This window comes from Semicossyphus pulcher, unplaced genomic scaffold, assembly GCF_022749685.1.
Source record: "Semicossyphus pulcher isolate SPU_LCO1_2020_fin unplaced genomic scaffold, fSemPul1.0.p SCAF_8, whole genome shotgun sequence".
Lineage (NCBI taxonomy): Eukaryota > Metazoa > Chordata > Actinopteri > Labriformes > Labridae > Semicossyphus > Semicossyphus pulcher.
The window spans coordinates 23232695-23245552 of NW_027211759.1; the positions used below are offsets into that span (position 1 = coordinate 23232695).

General features: G+C 40.2%; 1 protein-coding gene across 1 annotated transcript; it reads left to right on the forward strand.

The window, feature by feature from the left end:
* Positions 1–2181: 2181 nt before the first annotated feature.
* dnaaf4 (dynein axonemal assembly factor 4) lies at positions 2182–7125 on the forward strand. Its single transcript, XM_069687162.1, has 9 exons — positions 2182–2307; positions 2505–2652; positions 3235–3368; positions 3490–3688; positions 3769–3914; positions 4804–4913; positions 4998–5151; positions 5407–5512; positions 7022–7125. The coding sequence occupies exons 1-9, from the start codon at positions 2185–2187 to the stop codon at positions 7123–7125; spliced, it is 1224 nt and encodes a 407-aa protein (XP_069543263.1). The 5' UTR covers positions 2182–2184.
* The last annotated feature ends 5733 nt before the right edge of the window (positions 7126–12858 follow it).

A 12858-nucleotide genomic window follows, 5' to 3' on the forward strand; every position in this document is an offset into this window, starting at 1 on the left:
GGGGCGTTTAATGAACCAAGAAATGACAGTGTTTATTTTGTATCTGGGGGTCAAATTAGCTTCACTTTTGATCTGAACATACAATCGCTTCTCAAGTTGGAAAAAGAAGTCTTGGCTGGAAGCTGTTGATTGCTACCTGCTGGCTACACCGGACACACACGACATGTTCACCTTTGTCCCTAGAGGCTGTATTGTCTCAGACTATACCAAACCAGAGCTGAAAGGAGTGTAATACTGAACACATATTTTCAAATGAATGTTCCTCTGTGTCTACTGCATTTATAAATAGGCACTTGTTTGCTAACATGGTCACATCAACTTTATGAGGTGTTACTATGTCAATATTGATATTGAGTGCTTGTGCTACTGCTCATATGCATTTTTTCTTAAAATATAACAGTATTGGAAACAGTTGTTCAGTTGTAATTATCATCCCACTTTTTTATGCTGGTTAGCGAAACCAGAGAAACTCTTCTGTACTTTGTTGAACCTGGCTGCCGTATTGCACCCAGGCCTTGATAGTATGACTTTGGCTGTAGTGACAATGAGGAACACACAGGAGTCAGCTGCCATTTATTGTCCTTTCAGCCCTGAGGATCAATGAAAATATGTGCCCTTGTGTTTGAATATGCTTCTTTTTTTTAAGATATGCTATTACACAGCTACAGTGTTGGCCAATGTTTAAAGGTTTATAACACAACGTCTCTTAGAGATACATTGTATTATTAAAAGCCTACGCAAAACAACATGTGAGACATTTCAAAGGGCTTTAATTATTTTATAGGTTGTTGTAAAGAAACGTGATATGAAGTCACCTGTCTAGATTAATAGATTCCGGTAAGTAAGAATAGTTTTACAACAGCCTTGGTTATTGTGCTACTATCTGTGGCCTTGTTGTTATCTCTGTGATACTCTGATAAAGTTTGCACTGACTATGATTGTAAGGTCAAAGTCAGGATGAAAGAGAGCATTGACTGTGCAGAAGTTGAAGATTTATTAGTTCCCATGACATCTGGAGACACACTGTTATATTGTGCAGCTATTTCTGTCTGGATCTTCTGATCACATATAGAAACACCCTAACCTATATTGATGCAGTCATAACAGCAATTTAGCTCTCTGGACAGAAGATCCATCTCCGTAATGACTGAGAAGACTGCGTGTTGTAGAAGACTGTGAGAGCCAGATCAAAGCATGAGAAGACAATCAGTATCTGTATGTTACCTTCATACATTTTAACATCACCATGCTGTCTGTGGCTCAGGCTCTCAGCACTTCAATAGTGCCTCCTTTTTGCCTATTCTTATGCCTACTTCCATCAGACTTGTAATTGTCTGGGCTATGGGTCGTCTGACCTTATTTATGATGTATTTATGTATACACATACCACACATATACACTCAAACTTACTCTTACTGAGGACATTTTATGTTTATCATCTATTCTGGTGTGCAGTGATGCTTTTACAGGAATGCAACTCCAAATGGATAATACCCACCAAACATAAACCTAGCCTTCATCAGAAGCCCCCTCACCCCAACCTGGACAGTAATTGATTAATAAAAACGATGAAGCAGAAGAGGGGAAGACACAGACTGCTGAAATAGATGTCTTCTAAATGTTTACCAATACTGTATTTGTTTGAAAAGTGCTGTAGAAAAGAGTGATTATATTCACATCATAATTATATATTTTTTAATTGTTTAATGTTGTTGTTATAGCTTACAGTATTATTGTTCTGTTTGGTTTTACAAATCTAAATTCGGTATTAACTATAAGCTTTTAACGCTGTACCCGTTTCACAAATTTTAATTGGTTTAAAAAGCCACAGAACACCGAAAAATGTTATCCCTTAAATTTCCTCTTAACTTCCAAGTCAGGAGTTACCCATTACGTTGTGTAATATATTGTAGGCCTATTGGTTTCAAATGCAACTGTCGATACGTATTTTTCCGAGAAACTTGAAGGCAGCAGGATGTCTGATCACCATAGTAACATGACGCCTTGCTGCTACAGGTCCAGAGTTTATGCGTTACCCCCTCATCGCCCTTTGTAGCAAAAGTTAGTTTTCCACCTAAAACGCCGCTACTTTAACTATACTTTTTATACTTTTTTGGGAAGTCTAATTGAAGAGCCGCTTCATCTTGGTATCCGCCAGCAATATAAACATTAGCTGTGCCGAAAATGCCTTTGATAGTGACGGACTTCTCCTGGACACAGACTGACTCGACGGTTTACATCAGTGTGCCTTTAAAAGGAGCGACAGCGGGGAAAGTGGACATCCTGTCTACAGACGAATACATTAAGGTAAAGATAAGATAAAGGTATAATAGGCTACAAAAACATTACGAGGCCAACGCTAGCTTGTTGCTGTGTTTTATATTGAGGATAAAATTACATCTTAACTAATTGAAGTGCATGATTTTTCAATGGGCTTGAATGAGTGTTTGGGGTTTCTTTCACTCTTTCCTGCTTTAAATCTTTCCCACTTTCTTGTCTCACAGGTGCATTACCCTCCGTATCTGTTTGAAGCCTTCCTGTTTGAACCTGTTGATGATGTCAAAAGCACAGCAAGGGTTGGGAACGGAGCTGCAGTGATCAGTTTGCCAAAGAGGACCAACAAAGTGTGGGAGCATCTGATGTTAGCTACAAGTGAGAGCCTCAAGCTGCTTGTCATTTCACTAACCCATTCACCATGTCATCTATCTCCTTTTACTCGCATGGTTATGTAATGGTAAGCCAACAACGGCAGTTCGGGGTCTATCCCAGACATCTTGGAATAAACCTGGGGCTATATTAAGATCAATGTATACGACACTATGAATAGCTGCCATATTAATACATGTCATTATTATTATTATTATTAGTCAAAAGTACAGCTTTTGCCTCCTGTTAAAGAAATAAAACAAATTAAAACATTGTCTTAATTGAAACAATTAATGAAAAATGTATCTTAGCCTTATAAAAACTTGTCCTTTTATGACAATTAAGGTTGAATATTTTCTGGAATGATACATTTAATAACAAAACATCTACATAATTAAAAGTGACACAGTGGCACATACAACAAGTGAAATTAGCATACTTTATCCAGCTCTATACAAATGTTCCTGCCACTATCTTTTGAAATAAATTTACAGTTATTATCAGCTGTCATTGGATGGACAACCAAAAAGTATCCTTTGCCTTTATATACAAGAAATGTACTATAATAATAATCATCATGTTTTTCAGATGATAAAGAAAAAAAGAAGGAGATCAGAGAAAGGGCTCTGCTGAAATACCAGGAAAAGCTTTCTTTAGAGTCCAAATCCAAGGCAGAGAAACAGCATGCAGATAAAAAATACGCACTGGAGACGATGATGAAGGTAACAGACTCAGTGACACAACAATCTGCTTATGAATCTTATTACTAAGTGTCAAATTGCCATTAGAAATCTGCTGTAAATCTATAAGGACCTAAATAAAGAATGTTTTATTTGATCTCAGCTTGAACAGGAGGAAAGGGAAAGTATCCAGAAAATGAAGGACACTGAGCGAGAGAAAACCACAGCCGAGCTGGCAGCATGGCAGCTGAGGCAGAAACAAAAGTCAGAAGAAGAAGCTCAACAGAAACTCCAAAACAAAGTGAAAGCTGTGACAGAGAAGCAGGAAAAAGGATGTTCAGATGGAGGAAAGGTCAAACTGAGTAAGTATAATTCCAGTGTGATCTAATTTGCTCCTACACGTCTCGATTTGGAACATTAATTAATTCATCTTTGTATTTAGATCCAAGAGGCCACAGCGCCGGAAACAGCAGGAAAAAACAAGCAGACCTGCCCGCTCCAAGACATGCTGGAAACATTCAAGTCACATTTACCCCTCGAGTGTTCCCAACAGCCCTCAGGGAATCAAGAGTGGCAGAGGAGGAAGAGGTTAGAGCTGCTCTTAAAGGGGAATTCCAGCCTTTTTTTAAACTCATGCCCTATCTTTGTAATGTAATCTCTCAGGGCAAACCACTTGGCTGATGCGCAAGCTAGCTGTAACCGACATCTTAATTTTTGCAAACTCACTCCTACTAATAATTACTACATTTCAAGCTAGATAAGTTTCAACAAGTTGCCACTAAACGATGGCAGAGACGTGTTTTGTTTTCTTGAAAGAGGGGGATCTGTATGGATCCTTTCTGTAATGTTGTCAGACACACATAATAACAATCCTTTGCCTGTCAGTTGCAAAAACCAGCCCATATAATGCAGGTTATTTAAACATCTACTGGAACTATTTAAAAAATGTTAGTACTTTTTGTCTGACCCCAAATCATTTATAGGGTCCAGGTTGAAAAACACAGGAAATTCCCTTTAACTTTTCTTCCTGTACACTGCACGTGGAGCCAACTTCAAAACTGTTTTTGCTCGGTGAATTTATGATGGTATTGAGTTGTTCTCTTAGCTCGTCTGAAGCTGACACTGTAACGGAGGTTTGAGTGAGTGGATTATATGAATGGATGCTCCAGTAATACTTCACTGCTGCTGTATTCAGCCTGGTGTGTGTCAGTGACAATGCAATTTACATTCTTATATTAGTTTATGTCTGAAAAACACATGCCCGAGTCAGGCAGCATCTGTACTGTGTTAAATTCAATCAGTCACCCCTTATGATCCACGGCAGGGTTCTGTTGTTTTCATATGTTCAGAGAAGGACTGTACAGTCTTTAGACTTTTTACATCTATAAAACGCTGCTAAATTACAGCATTTCTCTTATCTTATATGCATTGTGAATGAATTAGCACTTAAATTGCACTTTATTATGTAACCTACCAGTGGCTCCAAAAGCAAGCTGAGTCGCGGCGTGCTGTGAACGCAGATGTAGAAGAGCTGAAGGACCTGAAGGAGGAGCAGAGGAACCCTGACTGGCTAAAGGACAAAGGAGAGTAAGTGAAGCCTGCTCTCAGATCTATTTAACAGTACTAAGTTTGTCTGAAGCATGAAATAACTACATAAACTCTTTCCTTCAGTAAGTGTTTTGTGACTGGGGACTACCTCGGAGCAGTGAATGCCTACAGCCTGGCTATCAGACTCAACAGGAAGATCCCGGCTCTGTTTTCAAACAGGTCAGCGTGTCATCTGAAGTTACGAAATCTCCACAAGGCCATCGAGGATTCCTCTCAGGTCTGTATCTTTACGTTATCAGTGGTCGTCTGCACTCCACTGCATGCTGCATGTTGAAGTAAAGCTTCACTCCGCATGTGCACAAACATGTACTCACACCAGCATGTTTAATATCACCGCAGTTCTGTTTAGTTTCTGCTGTGTTGCCATACTGTGTATCAGTTCTGCAGGCCTCCCTTTGTGAATAATGCTGTTAACAACGCTTTGACCTTTTATAGCTTCTAGATAAAGTAGGAACAAACTGTTTCTCTGCAGGCCCTTGATCTGTTGACTCCACCAGTTGCAGCCAACGCAGCTGCCAGAGTCAGAGCCCACGTCCGCAGAGGATCTGCTTTCTGCCAGCTGCAGCTCTACACAGAAGGTCTGAACAGCCACAGTTAGTCTCTGTGATTCAGTATATACACTGAACAAAAAAAACCCTGCAACACTTGCTTTTGCTCCCATTTTTCATGAGCTGAACTCAAAGATCTAAGACTTTTTCTATGTACACAAAAGGCCTATTTCTCTCAAATATTGTTCACCAATTTGTCTAAATCTGTGTTAGTGAGCACTTCTCCTTTGCCGAGATAATCCATCCACCTCACAGGTGTGGCATATCAAGATGCTGATTAGACAGCATGATTATTGCACAGGTGTGCCTTAGGCTGGCCACAGTAAAAGGCCACTCTAAAATGTGCAGGTTTATCACACAGCACAATGCCACAGATGTCGCAAGTTTTGAGGGAGCGTGCAATTGGCATGCTGACTGCAGGAATGTCTACCAGAGCTGTTGCCCGTGAATTGAATGTTCATTTCTCTACCATAAGCCTCATCGGGGTCTCGACCGGACTGCAGTTCGTCGTCTTAACCGACTTGAGTGGGCAAATGTTCACATTCGATGGCGTCTGGCACTTTGGAGAGGTGTTCTCTTCACGGATGAATCCCGGTTTTCACTGTACAGGGCAGATGGCAGACAAGCGTGTATGGCGTCATGTGGGTGAGCGGTTTGCTGATGTCAACGTGAATCGAGTGGCCCATGGTGGCGGTGGGGTTATGGTGTGGGCAGGTGTATGTTTTGGACAACGAACACGGGTGCATTTTATTGATGGCATTTTGAATGCACAGAGATACCGTGACGAGATCCTGTGGCACGTTGTTGTGCCATTCATCCACGACCATCACCTCATGTTGCAGCATGATAAAGCACGGCCCCATGTTGCAAGGATCTGTACACAATTTCTGGAAGCTGAAAACATCCCAGTTCTTGCATGGCCAGCATACTCACCGGACACGTCACCCATTGAGCATGTTTGGGATGCTCTGGATCGGCGTATACGACAGCGTGTTCCAGTTCCTGCCAATATCCAGCAGCTTCGCAGCCATTGAAGAGGAGTGGACCAACATTCCACAGGCCACAATAAACAACCTGATCAACTCTATGCGAAGGAGATGTGTTGCGCTGCGTGAGGCAAATGGTGGTCACACCAGATACTGACTGGTTTTCTGACCCCCCCCAGACCCCCCCCAATACAGTAAAACTGCACATTTTAGAGTGGCCTTTTATTGTGGCCAGCCTAAGGCACACCTGTGCAATAATCATGCTGTCTAATCAGCATCTTGATATGCCACACCTGTGAGGTGGATGGATTATCTCGGCAAAGGAGAAGTGCTCACTAACACAGATTTAGACAAATTGGTGAACAATATTTGAGAGAAATAGGCCTTTTGTGTACATAGAAAAAGTCTTAGATCTTTGAGTTCAGCTCATGAAAAATGGGAGCAAAAACAAAAGTGTTTTATTTTTATTCAGTGTATAAAGAATCAACACTTTTTACTTTGTGTTTGTGTGTACATTGTGTCCACCTCATTCACCTGTGACATGTGTCCTCAGGCCTGCAGGACTACCAGGCCGCTCTGAAGATTGACCCTCACAGTGACGCTCTGCAGGCAGACGCACAAAGACTCAGAGATATCATTCAAGGCACTGCAGACTGAGACACAGCGAGGCATAGATATTGTACATATTCTGTCTGGCTGTTTGTTTTTATCTGTTACTGTGATACATGATAACAGATAAGCAAAGGAAGGCGGCTGCATGTCTTTAACCCTTCTGTCATTTAACTCTGTTTAACCTGCTGTGTTATTGGGAGTGTGAAAGTTATTACTACTTATGAAACAGTGTTGCAGAGTTTTTCTGAAGAAGTGATGGTGATTGCAGGGTGAGATTCTCTGTCAGTATGCACAGAGCTCCCTCATGTGGTCAAATGTTGTACCTTCAAATGGCTATCACAAAGTGAAGGTTATTTGCAATAGGATTTCATTGCAGCTTTTCAACATCAGTATGTATCAGCTGTACACTGACTCACAGGTAAAAGTATAAAAGAAACTAAAATGTTTCATTCCCATTAGCAACTGTTAATATGACATCAAAATGAACAATTATTTTATTATAGTCAACTTCAATGATTTAACATGTCCATGGCCACATTAGAGCTTTGTGAGCATGAAGACTGCAGCAGCCTCTTGCAGGTGCATTTTTTTTCACTTATAAAATATTTTAGTATTTAGTTAACTTTGACCAAATGTTTTGATCTGCAGTTTAAGTAAAAGAAGCTTAAAACAAAAATAAGTAAATAAATAATTGAAATAAAAACCCATTCAGTTCAATACAAAATTATTCAGAAGCAACCATCCATTGTGTCAAAATAAAGGTCAGTACTAAAATGAATTTCTAAGGGAGCATGAAGTCTTTTCACGATCATTTATCTGTATGGTGTGGATGTATTTGCTTGCACATTGTCTGTATACATTTAGAATATGTTTCATTAAAAGTTATAAGCTTTATTTTCCATAAACGTATTCACACCTTGTTAATTTGCTTGAGATTTAGAAATAAATATAACACATTTTGAAGCCAAACAAACTGGATGTACTTGATGCTTGATGGAGATTACTTTATCAACAGTTTCTTAAAATATTAAAGCTGCTGTGAGGAACTTTTGGTTTGTGTTGGTTTTGGCGCCCCCTGTTGACAAAGCTGCACCTCTTATCTCTTTGCTGATTTTGTCCTGTACATGCTTAGGCGGTGGTTTTTAACAAAAAAAAACTCATCCTGCTTTCTTTAACAGTCATATGTATCACTCACTTTAAATGTTACATGCACTGGAAAATGTAAACAAAGACCGCGTGCAGTTAATGGCTTCGTCTGACACCTACCCCCCTCCAGCAGTTTCAGACATTAAAAATAACTATATAGAAATAATCGATCTTGTCGCTGATGGTCTGGTTTGCTTTTGTAGGTCATAAAGAGTTATCAGAATTAATTTTAGTCTGTTTCATAACCAGTGAAAAAAAACTCACAGGAGCTTTAAGCACATTATTTTACGTCATCAATTTTAAAAAGCCGGTCATCCTTCATGAATCTTCAATCAATCAATCAATCAAATTTTATTTGTATAGCGCCAAATCATAACCAGAGTTATCTCGAGACACTTTAAAAAGAGCAGGTCTAGACCGACTCTTTGTTAAGTATCTTGCACCAAAGTAAATCTTAAATGTTACATGGGAATGCCTTCAGAAAGGCTCTTATTGCTTCGCTCGAATATCTGACCTGACAAGTGCACATGTTTTTTTGTCATTCTCTCAATCTCTTCTCCTACTCATTCTCTGCCTCTCTTTGCCTCTTTTTCTTAGGATGGAAGGTTCAGAATGTAAAATGGTTGAATACCTACCAACAATAAGCACTAGACTATAACAGCAAGTGTTACAAACTGACCAACATGTTTCACCCGCCTCATGCTCCATCCTCATGCCTCTTGAACAAGCCCGTGTCTGTTGACATGTGTGATGTCATCACACAGGTAAAATACAAAACTACTAACACAAATTTTGTATAAATTCTGAACTAACCATTTAAACACCAAAGCCACACAATAAAACAAACTCCCGTGTTATGCAAGTAAAATTACTGTTTTTGTCAATGGAGTCTGGTGGCTGTAAACATGGTGATGTAACAGCTATTACACAAAAAGTTATTTCTCTTTAGGGATCAATTCTATAAGGTTGTCGGACACTTAGAATAATTATCTGTCAGTGGCAAAAACAAGCACTTTTAGTGGACGTACTTTAATCTGCGTCCAAGAATTTCATTGCAGCCATTAAAGTCTGTTTGGTGGTTTAGGGCTGAAGCATCTGATCGGAGCGTTTCCAAAACTTTTTTGTGCCTATTAGTCATTTAGACTCAAAGACATGTAAAGAAAGGCCTCAGGTTTAAAAACATCCTTAAATAAATAACCTTAATACCTCTTCCACTATCAGTGTTGTTATCGAGCGACAGAATAATGAGCCTGAACTACCCTCTATGATCAGAAGCATTTATTAATTTAGTTAATAACTTTATCATCCTCACATCCCCCTCTAGCTTTAAACTTTCTGTGAAGCCTTTTTGCTGTGAATCTGAAGTGCAAATTGAGGTCAACTGATCAGACCACACAGCGGGTCAGGACCCGGTGCTGCTGGGTCATGGGAGCGCTGCAGTGAGCCTCCATATGAACAGTGTTAGTTTGCTGCTTTATTCTAACCCGATGTCTCTATGATTAGCAGTCCGCTCTAACACTCTGTCAGGCCTTCTTGAATTCCTCTGACGTGACATAATACAGACTCATAACTTAATGCAGGTTGTAGAGTATACCAGCTTTAAACGTGGGTCCACAGAATAGTCCACTGATCTCAGCAGATCAGAGCCTCAATCCTGCCAAACATGCCAGTGTGACTGTGAAGTAGCACTTGAAGGTCTCGGCCACACACCCTGCCCTCTGTCAGCGCTCACAATTGTCTGTAAACACCCCGCAAAGCCGCTTTTCTCATTTTTTTTCTTCTACCAATTTTCTGTTTTTTCTAATCTCCTAATCAAATGTGCCAAAAGCTCCCGAGAGAATCAGGAATGGTTGAAATTCAGCGTGGAGAGAATGGCATCATTAAGAGGCTTTGATTTGTAGTGCAGCTGCATTGTGGCCGGGCCAGTTTGAGTGAATGATTGTCCCTGAATTACTTCTCGAAGCGTTTGAAAAGATAAACACAATTCCAACGTGCAAAGACGAGCGAGAGAAGTGAAGTGTTATTACAAAAGATTAATGCAAGTGCTTTTCGAACGGAGCAAATGGAGACGCAAAGACAAGGTCCTGCTGGGAAATCACTGCATGACTGGATTAAAAAAGGTAGACATTTGGTTGAATTATATTCTAATAGATATCTATAGCATTTTTCTTCCCTTTTTATATTCTTATCACAGATTTGTGTTCCTTATCCCATTAACTGTAAGCGTTTTCCACAAGCTGTATGTGTTTTCATGACCGAAACCTGCTGTTTTAGTCCCTTTTGAGTGTATCATGTCAAAAAAATAAAGCTTTAATGACATTGTCAGGAAGAAGACTTGATTAAATGTCTGCATCTTCCAGGCCTAGCGGGCGAGAGGGAGTGTAGACCTGGATGAGGCCTTTCAGGTAGGCAGGAGCCGATTTTGTTGCTGTTTTTTAAGCAAGCAACAAGGTTTTGAATTTGACGCGAGCGGGAGCCAGTGGAGGGATATGAACAGTGGAGTGACGTGCTGTTTTGGGTTGGTTGAAGACCAGTCGCGCAGCTGCGTTCTGGATCATCTGCAGAGGTTTGTATGTGCATGCAGGAAGGCCTGCCAGTAGGGAGTTGCTGCAACATAACTACTTGAGTCTATGCTCTATGCATTTCTTAAAAAAGAAGTTTTCAGGAAAGAAGGCTCTGATAAACCCACTGTGAACTACCTATACTATCTATTAAACGACTTGTTACTGGATCATTAAGCAGTTTAAGAACCAGCCTCTTAAAGGAGAGACACCTGAGACACTACTCCAACTAAATGATGTGTTGCTAGATGTGTAAAAAAAAAAGGCACCTGTCAGCCTATCAACCATACTGCCCTACAAAGCCTCACTGCAGTCATTATGCAGGGTTAAGCTGTCTGATTTGACCTTTGACCCCAAAAATGTAATAACTCTGCCTTTGCATTGCTTTAAATGGTTCTAGTAATGTCAAATGAAGGTGCAGCATTTACCATGTTGTGTCAAAGGTCAAAACAGCTGTAATACTTTGGGGGTATAGAAATTATTTCATTATATTGAAGGAGAGTCAATATAAGTTTTGGACAAAGACAGAGATCACTCACGTGGCTGCTGCAGATTGTTACGGGATAACTTCAATTAAGTCTCAATTAATTTAAAAACAACAAACAAAAAACAAAGACGGCACATGACCAAAGATAAGCTTTCTGAACATCACCTGTCAGCATTAAGTCAAACAGGTGTTTTATAATGTGATCTCTACTTTCTCAATGCTTGACGTCATCATTACTGTCCATCTGTTATTATTCAACATCACTTCCACCATCCTCTTTTCCCTGGACTATGCCCTTTCAAGCTGATTTTGTTTTATAGGTTACAAAGTGAAATAGGCCTGTGTTATACCACAGCAGAGCAAGTGGGCAAGTGTGTAAGTAATGAGGCGTGATTCAAATTTGATTGGTTACATTACTTTCCAAAAGTGCTTTTAACTTTATTAACAGGAATATGTAGGTGGTAGCTTTGTAACACCTACATATTCCACCTTTAACTGTCTAAGCAATGTCCAGGCTTGTCCTATTTTTTGAATGCTGCATTCAATATCTGAGCGCTCTGGCAATACAACTTATTCACTTATTAAAGACTTTCTGTGGCTGACGCTGTTCCGTCAAATCTGTTGGTGATATCAGATTTTGGTTCTGTTTATGCCTGTGTCCACTAATGAAGGGTTTTGCGCTGGTAGCACCTATTTGCTATACAAAACCAAAAGAGTTCAGCATTTCAAAAACGCCCACGGTGTTAGTTGTTCTTTGTCGCTGTGCTCACAGCGCTCTCAGTTGAAAATAGTTAAACTTTTGGAACGCCGCTGTACTCGTCACTTTTCCCTCACCGACCAATCAAAATCAAGAAGGGGCAGGACTTCAGATATCAGCTTTGTAAACAACAATAGTGGAGGAGAAGCTAGTCCTTTGGTTTTTTCAAGAGTCAATTTCCAGGTCTGGAGATGCTGCTAATGGCAGGACACGATTCCTTTACATTGTTTTTATTTTCTTTGTAAATTTCTGTGAATAAAAGCTTATATTAAGCAATATAAAATGCCCATATTGGACACAGGCCCTTATGCTGAAGAGATTCTCCAAGGATTTTGGTGGCAAATTCATGTTGTGGTAGCCTTGAATGTCCACAAATGATGTGAAAATGTAGGTACTCAAGTGAGTGCAAAGAACTTGCCGTTGGACAGTATATTGTTGTGTATGGAACCTGTGTGTGTGTGTGTGTGTGTGTGTGTGTGTGTGTGTGTGTAGGTGGCTCAGGCTGATTCCCTCCCATTGTTGTGTGAGCTTGGTTTGATTGGCAGGTGGTCAGCCCTCCTGGCTGGGTGCAGGAGCTGACTGACCAGTAACATATGGAGGCTTTATCCCTGCATGCTGTGCAGGACACACACTGCTGCCTCTGGACACCACTCTTTAACCCATTTAACACACTTGAACAAAGGGAGCGGACCCCCATGTATACATGTCCGTGCACCACAGAACAGCTTGGAATTTAACCAGCTCTAAGGGTCTAAAGTTAGCGACATTTGGCCTCAGTGTGCCAACGACATTTGATTATTTTTTTAAAGAATTTAAACACATTGTTC